This window comes from Oncorhynchus clarkii, chromosome 2 (assembly GCF_045791955.1).
Source record: "Oncorhynchus clarkii lewisi isolate Uvic-CL-2024 chromosome 2, UVic_Ocla_1.0, whole genome shotgun sequence".
Classification (NCBI taxonomy): Eukaryota; Metazoa; Chordata; class Actinopteri; order Salmoniformes; family Salmonidae; genus Oncorhynchus; species Oncorhynchus clarkii.
In genome coordinates, this window is record NC_092148.1 from 4,492,738 (window position 1) to 4,505,237 (window position 12,500).

The window sequence follows — 12,500 nt, forward strand, 5'->3', positions numbered from 1 at the left end:
AGAGTGGAGGCTGTTATAGCAGCAAAGGGGAGGACCAACTCCATATTAACGCCAATGATTTTGGAAAGAGATGTTTGACGAGGAGCTGTCCACATACTTTTGATCATGTAGTGTATCTGAGACCAACAGAAAGTACTGAGTGTACAAAACATTAGGAACACCTTCCTAATATTGAGTTGCACCCCCTTTAGCCCTCAGAACCGCCTCAATTAATCCGGACCTGGATTCTACAAGGTGTCGAAAGCCTTCCACAGGGATGCTGGCCCCACGTTGACTCCACAAGGTGTCGAAAGCCTTCCACAGGGATGCTGGCCCCATGTTGACTCCACAAGGTGTCGAAAGCCTTCCACAGGGTTGCTGGCCCCACGTTGACTCTACAAGGTGTCGAAAGCCTTCCACAGGGATGCTGGCCCCACGTTGACTCTACAAGGTGTCAAAAGCCTTCCACAGGGTTGCTGGCCCCACTTTGACTCCACAAGGTGTCGAAAGCCTTCCACAGGGATGCTGGCCCCACGTTGACTCTACAAGGTGTCGAAAGCCTTCCACAGGGATGCTGGCCCCACGTTGACTCCACAAGGTGTCGAAAGCCTTCCACAGGGATGCTGGCCCCACGTTGACTCTACAAGGTGTCGAAATCCTTCCACAGGGATGCTGGAACCACGTTGACTCTACAAGGTGTCGAAAGCCTTCCACAGGGATGCTGGCCCCACGTTGACTCTACAAGGTGTCGAAATCCTTCCACAGGGATGCTGGAACCACGTTGACTCTACAAGGTGTGGAAAGCGTTCCACAGGGATGCTGGCCCCATGTTGACTCCAATGCCTCCCACAATTGTGTCAAGTTTTCTGGATGTCCTTTGGGTGGTGGACCGTTCTTGATACAAACTGTTGAGTGTGAAAAACCCAGCAGCGTTGCAGTTCTTGACACAAACCGGTGCGCCTGGCACCTTCTACCATACCCTGTTCAAAGGCACTTCAATCTTTTGTCTTGTACATTCACCCTCTGAATGACACACAGACACAATCCATGTCTCTAATTGTCTCAAGGCTTAAACATCCTTCTTTAAACCCGTCTCCTCCCCTTCATCTACACTGATTGAAGTGAATTTAACAAGTGACATCAATAAGGGATCATGGATTTCACCTGGATTCACCTGTTCAGTCTATGTTGTGGAAAGACCAAGTGTTCCTAATGATTTGTCCACTCGGGGTATGTGTGAGTTGTCAGTACTGAGCACTACACATTTCCGAGCTTGTCTGTGAACCATTGGTGCTCAGGCAGAAACAAACACTTCCTTACTTCAACTCATCAAGGAGTATAGGCCATCAACAGTAAGTAACTCAGTACCTTGTGTAAACCAGAGAGACGGGAGAGCTGCAGTATCTAGAGAGAGAGACAGAGAGAGAGAGAGAGAGAGAGAGAGAGAGAGAGAGAGAGAGAGGGATACAGAGGAGAGAGAGACAGAGAGAGAGAGAGAGAGAGAGAGAGAGAGATAGACAGAGACACAGAGAGAGAGAGACAGAGAGACAGAGACACAGAGAGAGAGAGAGAGAGAGACACAGGGAGAGAGAGAGAGAGAGAGAGAGAGAGAGACAGACAGAGAGAGAGAGAGAGAGAGACAGAGACAGAGAGAGAGCGAGAGAGACAGAGAGAGGGAGAGAGACAGGGAAACATAGAGACAGAGAGACAGAGAGAGAGAGAGGAAGTAGACTCCGTAGCCAGGGATACTGCTGTGGGGGTAGCTAACCTGGTGCTGTGGCTGTTGTTGCTGTAGGTAATTCAAGCCCGGTGGAGATGGATGGAATGTCTGGCTGTAGGGGTCCCAGCTGCTGCCCACCTTACTACTCTGTCTCCCAGGGCCAGGCAGGGGCATTCCCCTTCCTCCCCAGACAGCCCTGCTCTGCCACCTGCTGCCCTCCCTACTACTCTGTCTCCCAGGGCCAGGCAGGGGCATTCCCCTTCCTCCCCAGGCAGCCCTGCTCTGCCACCTGCTGCCCACCTTACTACTCTGTCTCCCAGGGCCAGGCAGGGGCATTCCCCATCCTCCCCAGACAGCCCTGCTCTGCCACCTGCTGCCCACCCTACTACTCTGTCTCCCAGGGCCAGGCAGGGGCATTCCCCTTCCTCCCCAGGCAGCCCTGCTCTGCCACCTGCTGCCCACCTTACTATTCTGTCTCCCAGGGCCAGGCAGAGGCATTCCCCATCCTCCCCAGGCAGGCTGACTGGCAGGTCCTCTCCTCACCCTTGTCCTACTCCACTGCTTATAGACTGGCCGTCCTGCTGCCTGGTTCAGCCCACCGCAACCCTGGGCTAATTCAGGACACACAAATTCAATCCAGAAAGATAGAGGGAGAGAGAGAGAGAGAGAGAGAGAGAGAGAGAGAGAGAGAGAGAGAGAGAGAGAGAGAGAGAGAGAGAGAGAGAGAGGTGGAACTACCACAACAACAGCAGGGCTGTATTTGTGTCCTCTAGTCGTGCTGTTGTTGGCTTGAAGAGAGGCAAGAGGAGAAGTGCAGTCAGGCCACCACCAGTATCCATTTCACTGCAACTGTCCAAGCCCCCCCCCCGTAGATAAGCCCTGGGTAGAGAGGACTGGACCAGAGTCTCCTGTACTGGGTCTGATATACAGTAGAGACACACACAACTACAACACACACACACGCACGCACACACACACACACACAACTGCAACCACAAACTTTACAGACATTTCAGAGGAGCATTAGGACACTGAGAAGAAGCTGAGAAGTCTCAGAGGAGCATTAGGAAGCTGAGAAGAAGCTGAGAAGTCTCAGAGGAGCATTAGGAAGCTGAGAAGAAGCTGAGAAGTCTCAGAGGAGCATTAGGACACTGAGAAGAAGCTGAGAAGTCTCAGAGGAGCATTAGGACACTGAGAAGAAGCTGAGAAGTCTCAGAGGAGCATCAGGAAGCCTGAGAAGCCTCAGAGGAGCATTAGGAAGCTGAGAAGTCTCAGAGGAGCATCAGGAAGCCTGAGAAGCCTCAGAGGAGCATTAGGAAGCTGAGAAGCCTCAGAAGAGCATTAGGAAGCTGAGAAGCCTCAGAAGAGCATTAGGAAGCTGAGAAGTCTCAGAGGAGCATTAGGAAGCTGAGAAGTCTCAGAGGAGCATTAGGAAGCTGAGAAGCCTCATTCCAGCTGAGAGGATTTATAATGTCTTCTATCTGTCTATTATCAGTGTTTTCATCAAGAGATGTCGGTCGCAGGTTAAAGAGTAGCACACACTGTCTAACCCCTGCAATGCTTTCAAACATATGGCCTGACGTTTACACACACACATACACCCCACTTCCCACTCCAGACTCACTCATTCACTTCCTCACACTCTCACCAACCCATCTCCCCTCCTGCCCAAAGAAGGGAAAGAGTTCTGTAAACATTCCACAGATTCCTCCTCCTGGGAGCCATGCAGGAGCTGAGGTGATCTACCATCACACTACTAGTTACTGTATGAGGTGATCTACCATCACACTACTAGTTACTGTATGAGGTGATCTACCATCACACTACTAGTTACTGTATGAGATACTCTACCATGAAACTACTAGTTACTGTATGAGGTGATCTACCATCACACTACTAGTTACTGTATGAGGTGATCTACCATTACACTACTAGTTACTGTATGAGGTGATCTACCATCACACTACTAGTTACTGTATGAGGTGATCTACCATCACACTACTAGTTACTGTATGAGGTGATCTACCACCACACTACTAGTTACTGTATGAGGTGATCTACCATCACACTACTAGTTACTGTATGAGGTGATCTACCATCACACTACTAGTTACTGTATGAGGTGATCTACCATTACACTACTAGTTACTGTATGAGGTGATCTACCATCACACTACTAGTTACTCTATGAGATACTCTACCATCACAGTACTAGTTACTGTATGAGATACTCTACCATCACACTACTAGTTACTGTATGAGGTGATCTACCATCACACTGCTAGTTACTGTATGAGATACTCTACCATCACACTACTAGTTACTGTATGAGGTGATCTACCATCACACTACTAGTTACTGTATGAGGTGATCTACCATCACACTACTAGTTACTGTATAAGATACTCTACCATCACACACTACTAGTTACTGTATGAGATACTCTACCATCACACTACTAGTTACTGTATGAGATACTCTACCATCACACTACTAGTTACTGTATGAGATACTCTACCATCACACACTACTAGTTACTGCATGAGGTGATCTACCATGACACTACTAGTTACTGTATGAGGTGATCTACCATCACACTGCTAGTTACTGTATGAGGTGATCTACCACCACACTACTAGTTACTGTATGAGATACTCTACCATCACACACTACTAGTTACTGTATGAGATACTCTACCATGACACTACTAGTTACTGTATGAGGTGATCTACCATCACACTACTAGTTACTGTATGAGATACTCTACCATTACACACTACTAGTTACTGTATGAGATACTCTACCATCACACTACTAGTTACTGTATGAGATACTCTACCATCACACTACTAGTTACTGTATGAGGTGATCTACCATCACACTACTAGTTACTGTATGAGGTGATCTACCATCACACTACTAGTTACTGTATGAGGTGATCTACCATCACACTACTAGTTACTGTATGAGGTGATCTACCATCACACTACTAGTTACTGTATGAGGTGATCTACCATCACACTACTAGTTACTGTATGAGATACTCTACCATCACACACTACTAGTTACTGTATGAGGTGATCTACCATTACACTACTAGTTACTGTATGAGATACTCTACCATCACACTACTAGTTACTGTATGAGATACTCTACCATGACACTACTAGTTACTGTATGAGGTGATCTACCATCACACTACTAGTTACTCTATGAGATACTCTACCATCACACACTACTAGTTACTGTATGAGATACTCTACCATCACACACTACTAGTTACTGTATGAGGTGATCTACCACCACACTACTAGTTACTGTATGTGGTGATCTACCATCACACTACTAGTTACTGTATGAGATACTCTACCATCACACTACTAGTTACTGTATGAGATACTCTACCATGACACTACTAGTTACTGTATGAGATACTCTACCATGACACTACTAGTTACTGTATGAGATACTCTACCATGACACTACTAGTTACTGTATGAGATACTCTACCATCACACTACTAGTTACTGTATGAGATACTCTACCATGACACTACTAGTTACTGTATGATATACTCTACCATCACACTACTAGTTACTGTATGAGATACTCTACCATCACACTACTAGTTACTGTATGAGATACTCTACCATCACACTACTAGTTACTGTATGAGATACTCTACCATCACACTACTAGTTACTGTATGAGATACTCTACCATGACACTACTAGTTACTGTATGAGATACTCTACCATGAAACTACTAGTTACTGTATGAGGTGATCTACCATCACACTACTAGTTACTGTATGAGGTGATCTACCATCACACTACTAGTTACTGTATGAGGTGATCTACCATCACACTACTAGTTACTGTATGAGATACTCTACAATCACACTACTAGTTACTGTATGAGGTGATCTACCATCACACTACTAGTTACTGTATGAGGTGATCTACCATCACACTACTAGTTACTGTATGAGGTGATCTACCATCACACTACTAGTTACTGTATGAGGTGATCTACCATCACACTACTAGTTACTGTATGAGGTGATCTACCATCACACTACTAGTTACTGTATGAGGTGATCTACCATCACACTACTAGTTACTGTATGAGGTGATCTACCATCACACTACTAGTTACTGTATGAGGTGATCTACCATCACACTACTAGTTACTGTATGAGATACTCTACAATCACACTACTAGTTACTGTATGAGATACTCTACCATGACACTACTAGTTACTGTATGAGGTGATCTACCATCACACTACTAGTTACTGTATGAGATACTCTACAATCACACACTACTAGTTACTGTATGAGGTGATCTACCATTACACTACTAGTTACTGTATGAGATACTCTACAATCACACACTACTAGTTACTGTATGAGATACTCTACCATCACACTACTAGTTACTGTATGAGGTGATCTACCATTACACTACTAGTTACTGTATGAGATACTCTACCATTACACTACTAGTTACTGTATGAGGTGATCTACCATCACACTACTAGTTACTGTATGAGGTGATCTACCATCACACTACTAGTTACTGTATGAGGTGATCTACCATCACACTACTAGTTACTGTATGAGATACTCTACAATCACACTACTAGTTACTGTATGAGATACTCTACCATCACACTACTAGTTACTGTATGAGGTGATCTACCACCACACTACTAGTTACTGCATGAGATACTGTACTATATAGGGAATAGGGCTCTAGAGTAGTGTACTATATAGGGAATAGTGCTCTAGAGTAGTGTACTATATAGGGAATAGTGCTCTAGAGTAGTGTACTATATAGGGAATAGTGCTCTAGAGTAGTGTACTACATAGGGAATAGGGCTCTAGAGTAGTGTACTATTTAGGGAATAGGGCTCTAGAGTAGTGTACTATTTTGGGAATAGTGTGAACTGTTAAGTTAGTGGAGGAACAACAGCTGATTGAGCTGTGGAAACCACCAACGCTGTGGGTTGGACAGGCTAGTCATTCTCCACACACAGACAACGGATCAGAGATTTAAAACACAAACCAATACCACATGCTGTTGGGATAATATGATTGGTGTGGGTTTAAAGAAGAGCCAATCATAATTGAGCTACTACAATGTCAATTTTTCATATTCCTCAGTCAAGCAACCCCCAACGTTCAGACGCCTTCCCTGTCCCATATTAAGCCTGTTCCTGTTCCTGTCCCATATTAAGCCTGTTCCTGTTTCTGTTCCTGTCCCATAGTATGCCTGTTCCTGTTCCTGTCCCATATTAAGCCTGTTCCTGTTCCTGTTCCTGTTGCTCCATTGAGCATGATCTTAGCATCGTCCAGGAAGCTTATAGGCTAAGGAAGTAGGCTTAATCTGGGTTGTGCATGTGTGTGTGCATGTGTGTGTGTGTGTGAGTGAGTGAGTGAGTGAGTGAGTGAGTGAGTGAGTGAGTGAGTGAGTGAGTGAGTGAGTGAGTGTGTGTGTGTGTGTGTGTGTGTGTGTGTGTGTGTGTGTGTGTGTGTGTGTGTGTGTGTGTGTGTGTGTGTGTGTGTGTGTGTGTGTGTGTGAGTGAGTGAGTGAGTGAGTGAGTGAGTGAGTGAGTGTGTCGGTGTGAGTGTGTATATGTGTGAGTGTGTGTCTGTGTGTGTGTCTGTGTGTGTGTGTGTGTGTGTGTGAGTGAGTGAGTGAGTGAGTGAGTGAGTGAGTGAGTGAGTGTGTGAGCGAGTGAGTGAGTGAGTGAGTGTACCTCCGATGGCATGACAGCGGGAGGTGATCTCCCACAACACCAGAGCCATAGAATAGACATCTGTCTGCTTGAACGACTCAATGTTCTCCAGGTTCAGCCTGGACTCCAACACTTCAGGAGCCATGTACCTGGCGGTGCCCACCTGTAACACACAGACACAGAGACGTAGTGTCAACGTAGTGTCAACGTAGTGTCAATATAGTCTCAATGTAGTCTCAGCATAGTCACAACGTAGTGTCAACATAGTCTCAACATAGTCACAAAAGAGACAGAGACAGAGAGAGAGAGAGAGAGAGAGAGAGAGAGAGAGAGAGAGAGAGAGAGAGAGAGAGAGAGAGAGAGAGAGAGAGAGAGAGAGAGAGAGGGAGAGAGAGAGACAGAGACAGAGACTGAGAGAGAGAGAGAGAGAGACAGAGCGAGAGACAGAGAGAGAGAGAGAGAGAGAGAGACAGAGAGAGAGACAGAGAGAGACAGAGAGAGACAGAGAGAGAGACAGAGGGGAGAGACACAAACATGAGTCACCAAATAACTTTGTTAGAGGAGACAGAGTATCTGAGCACACTCAGATGGAACACAGTGACGCTGTAAAGGCCACATGTTTATATCGCCTGATCAGTTTGACTCAGAGTAATGAAATTTGGCACAGATGCTCAGGGATATTAGTCTAGCTAACCTGTAAAGTATAGTTCAGTTTTGCCTTGACTTATATTGACTTATATTGACTTATATTGACTTGCATTGACTTACATTGACTTATATTGACTTATATTGACTTATATTGACGTGCATTGACTTATATTGACTTATATTGACTTGCATTGACTTACATTGACTTATATTGACTTATATTGACTTGCATTGACTTATATTGACTTATATTGACTTATATTGACTTGCATTGACTTATATTGACTTATATTGACTTGCATTGACTTATATTGACTTATATTGACTTGCATTGACTTATATTGACTTATATTGACTTGCATTGACTTACATTGACTTATATTGACTTATATTGACTTGCATTGACTTACATTGACTTACATTGACTTATATTGACTTGCATTGACTTATATTGACTTATATTGACTTACATTGACTTATATTGACTTATATTGACTTATATTGACTTGCATTGACTTACATTGACTTATATTGACTTATATTGACTTGCATTGACTTATAACTGCCATGTTGTTAGAACAAGTCAACATGGTCCAAACATCCATCACAAGCACATTGCACGATTTGTTTTGATTTTGAGTTCTGATATTTGGCAAACGTGATAAAGAAGTGCAGCAGTAGCTCATCCAAGGGCGATGTGTTACGACTAGTCCTGATGGTGGGGCCTAAGCTTGAACCCCGGGCATGGCTGCTAGCAGCTCTATTTTCTGTTGCATTTATGGCTCATATCCGGCCTCTGTCATCTGTGTCCCATTTTAAAAAAAAATAAGAAAGACATCTGTAATAAACCAGAATTAAGACTAGAATTGTCCTTTTTTTTTTTGTCTTGGATAATATTGGATCACGATCAGGAAACATGATTCCAGGGGAGAGTTTTTATGGTCAGGGGGGGGGGGGGGGAGAAGGAAAAAAACACAGCTGCTTAACCTAAATAATATCTAGGTCTTTGTTAGTACGGGAAAGATGTGTGTTTGTTAGTTTGTGTTCCCCACCCGCTTAACCGAGCACCTGTTTCTACCGCTACATTACCAGCCCCTGAATCAGACTGGCACACATGAACAAAGTTCAGTCTGGTAGAAGATAGACTGATACAACTGACTGAGGGAGTTCCCCTGCATGTCGCAACACAGCCTGACCTCTTTTCTATGCTGCTCTCTCTCTCTCTCTCTCTCTCTCTCTCTCTGTCTCTCTCTCTAACTCTCTCTCTCTTTCTCTCTCTCTGTGTGTCTCTCTCTCTCTCTCTCTCTCTCTTTCTCTCTCTCTGTGTGTGTCTCTCTCTCTCTCTCTCTCTCTCTCTCTCTCTCTCTCTCTCTCTCTCTCTCTCTGTCTCTCTCTCTAACTCTCTCTCTCTGTGTCTCTCTCTCTCCCTCTCTCTCTGTGTCTCTCTCCCTGTCTCTCCCTGTCTCTCCCTGTCTCTCTTTATCTCTCTTTATCTCTCTCTCTCTCTCCCTCTCTCTCTCTCTCTCTCTGATCTATCCTGTCAGCAAACAGTTCTGACTTAACACTGAGAACAGCCAGTGGGGAAAAACATTCGTGAGAGAACAAAAGAACATTCAACCACAAATATGCATCTACAGTAAATAAAGAAATCCCATTCTAGTGACTGTCTGACACTGAAAGGGAGGTGCATCTTACTCAGTACTCTGATATCTCTGTAAACCATCACCCTCTCTGAACAGCGGGACGTAAAGCTGCATCTTACTCAGTACTCAGATATCTCTATAAACCATCACCCTCTCTGAATAGCGGGACGTAAAGCTGCATCTTACTCAGTACTCAGATATCTCTATAAACCATCACCCTCTCTGAATAGCGGGACGTAAGGCTGCATCTTACTCAGTACTCTGATATCTCTATAAACCATCACCCTCTCTGAACAGCGGGACGTAAGGCTGCATCTTACTCAGTACTCTGATATCTCTATAAACCATCACCCTCTCTGAACAGCAGGACGTAAGGCTGCATCTTACTCAGTACTCTGATATCTCTATAAAACACCACCCTCTCTGAACAGCGGGACGTAAGGCTGCATCTTACTCAGTACTCTGATATCTCTATAAACCATCACCCTCTCTGAACAGCAGGACGTAAGGCTGCATCTTACTCAGTACTCTGATATCTCTATAAAACACCACCCTCTCTGAACAGCGGGACGTAAGGCTGCATCTTACTCAGTACTTTGATATCTCTATAAACCATCACCCTCTCTGAACAGCGGGACGTAGGCTGCATCTTACTCAGTACTCTGATATCTCTATAAAACACCACCCTCTTTGAACAGCAGGATGTAGACTACAGGTTGTGTTATAGGGTTTGTAAGGTCTTATGTTTACATCAGAAACAACACTGTAAACAATAACAACAACAACACCAGTTTCCTCTCAACTGTCCGACTGTTGACAAGGCCGTCTACCGACAGTGTCATAAAGGCTGTAATGTTTACATCAACAACAGGACCAGTTTCCTCTCACCTGTCCGCTGTTGGCGAGATCATCCACTGTCATGGTGTTATCCAGTCTGAGCCCCAGTCCAAAGTCACACAGACAACAGGTCAGATCCTGCTTCACCAGGATGTTAGAGCTCTTCAGGTCGCGGTGTACGATGGGCACTTTGGGCCGCCCGCAGGCCGTGTGGTCACTGTGAAGGTGTGCCACCCCGCAGGCCAGGGACCCGCCCAGACCCCGTAGATCCTCCCAGGAGACCAGGTTACGGGTCAGGTACTCCTGAAGGTTTCCTCGGGGGTGGAAGGCTGTGATCAGCCAGTACTGCTTCGACATCTACAACGGACAGAAAGACACCAACAGTGTTGAGAAACAGTTAGAAAGAAACAATTAGCGTTAAAGGGGGCAGGTCTGTTTGTTTGCCTGACGCTAAGCCACGCCCACGGACGGGAGTTTCTTCTCCACAATGAGTCTGGATCTGAGTTCCTCCCAGACTAACACGCAAACACATTCTAACTGTTCTGATTGGTCCAGAAAACCGGACGGGTTGGGCCAGAGCCAGAACACACGTGGGTAAAAGTGGCTTTGACACCTCTGATTGGTTAGAGATGATCCAATTGTTGATGACTTTGTTATGTACAACACCTGTCATTTGAACGTCACCTTAAAGGACTTTAACGATGTCAGACTGAAGTATGAGCGAATATATCTACATCCTATCCCTGTAATCTAGAACTAGTGAACAACACAGTATGTATCCCTGTAATCTAGAACTAGTGAACAACACAGTATGTATCCCTGTAATCTAGAACTAGTGAACAACACAGTATGTATCCCTGTAATCTAGAACTAGTGAACAACACAGTATGTATCCCTGTAATCTAGAACTAGTGAACAACACAGTATGTATCCCTGTAATCTAGAACTAGTGAACAACAATATACAGTATGTATCTCTGTTATCTAGAACTAGTGAACAACACAGTATGTATCCCTGTAATCTAGAGACAGTGAACAACACAGTATGTATCCCTGTAATCTAGAGACAGTGGACAACACAGTATGTATCCCTGTAATCTAGAACTAGTGGACAACACAGTATGCATCCCTGTAATCTAGAACTAGTGGACAACACAGTATGTATCCCTGTAATCTAGAACTAGTGAACAACACAGTATGTATCTCTGTAATCTAGAACTAGTGAACAACACAGTATGTATCCCTGTTATCTAGAACTAGTGAACAACACAGTATGTATCCCTGTAATCTAGAACTAGTGAACAACACAGTATGTATCCCTGTAATCTAGAACTAGTGGACAACAATATACAGTATGTACCCCTGTAATCTAGAACTAGTGGACAACACAGTATGTATCTCTGTAATCTAGAACTAGTGAACAACACAGTATGTATCTCTGTAATCTAGAACTAGTGAACAACACAGTATGTATCTCTGTTATCTAGAACTAGTGAACAACACAGTATGTATCCCTGTAATCTAGAGACAGTGAACAACACAGTATGTATCCCTGTAATCTAGAGACAGTGGACAACACAGTATGTATCCCTGTAATCTAGAACTAGTGAACAACACAGTATGTATCCCTGTAATCTAGAACTAGTGAACAACACAGTATGTATCTTTGTAATCTAGAACTAGTGAACAACAATATACAGTATGTATCCCTGTAATCTAGAACTAGTGAACAACACAGTATGTATCCCTGTAATCTAGAGACAGTGGACAACACAGTATGTATCCCTGTAATCTAGAACTAGTGAACAACACAGTATGTATCTCTGTAATCTAGAACTAGTGAACAACAATATACAGTATGTATCCCTGTAATCTAGAACTAGTGAACAACACAGTATGTATCCCTGTAATCTAGAACTAGTGAACAACAC

General features: G+C 44.2%; 1 protein-coding gene across 2 annotated transcripts in view; it reads right to left on the reverse strand.

Moving 5' to 3' along the window:
- The window catches only part of LOC139419458 (TGF-beta receptor type-2-like), a 60,256-nt gene that overhangs the window by 12,099 nt on the left and 35,657 nt on the right, over nt 1-12,500 (reverse strand). For both annotated transcript variants that reach the window (XM_071169416.1, XM_071169407.1), the window contains exons 7-8: nt 10,622-10,927; nt 7,464-7,605 (exon numbers count right to left, since the gene is read on the reverse strand). In XM_071169416.1, coding sequence (XP_071025517.1) covers nt 7,464-7,605; nt 10,622-10,927 — 448 coding nt within the window. The remainder of the gene's footprint in view (nt 1-7,463; nt 7,606-10,621; nt 10,928-12,500) is intronic.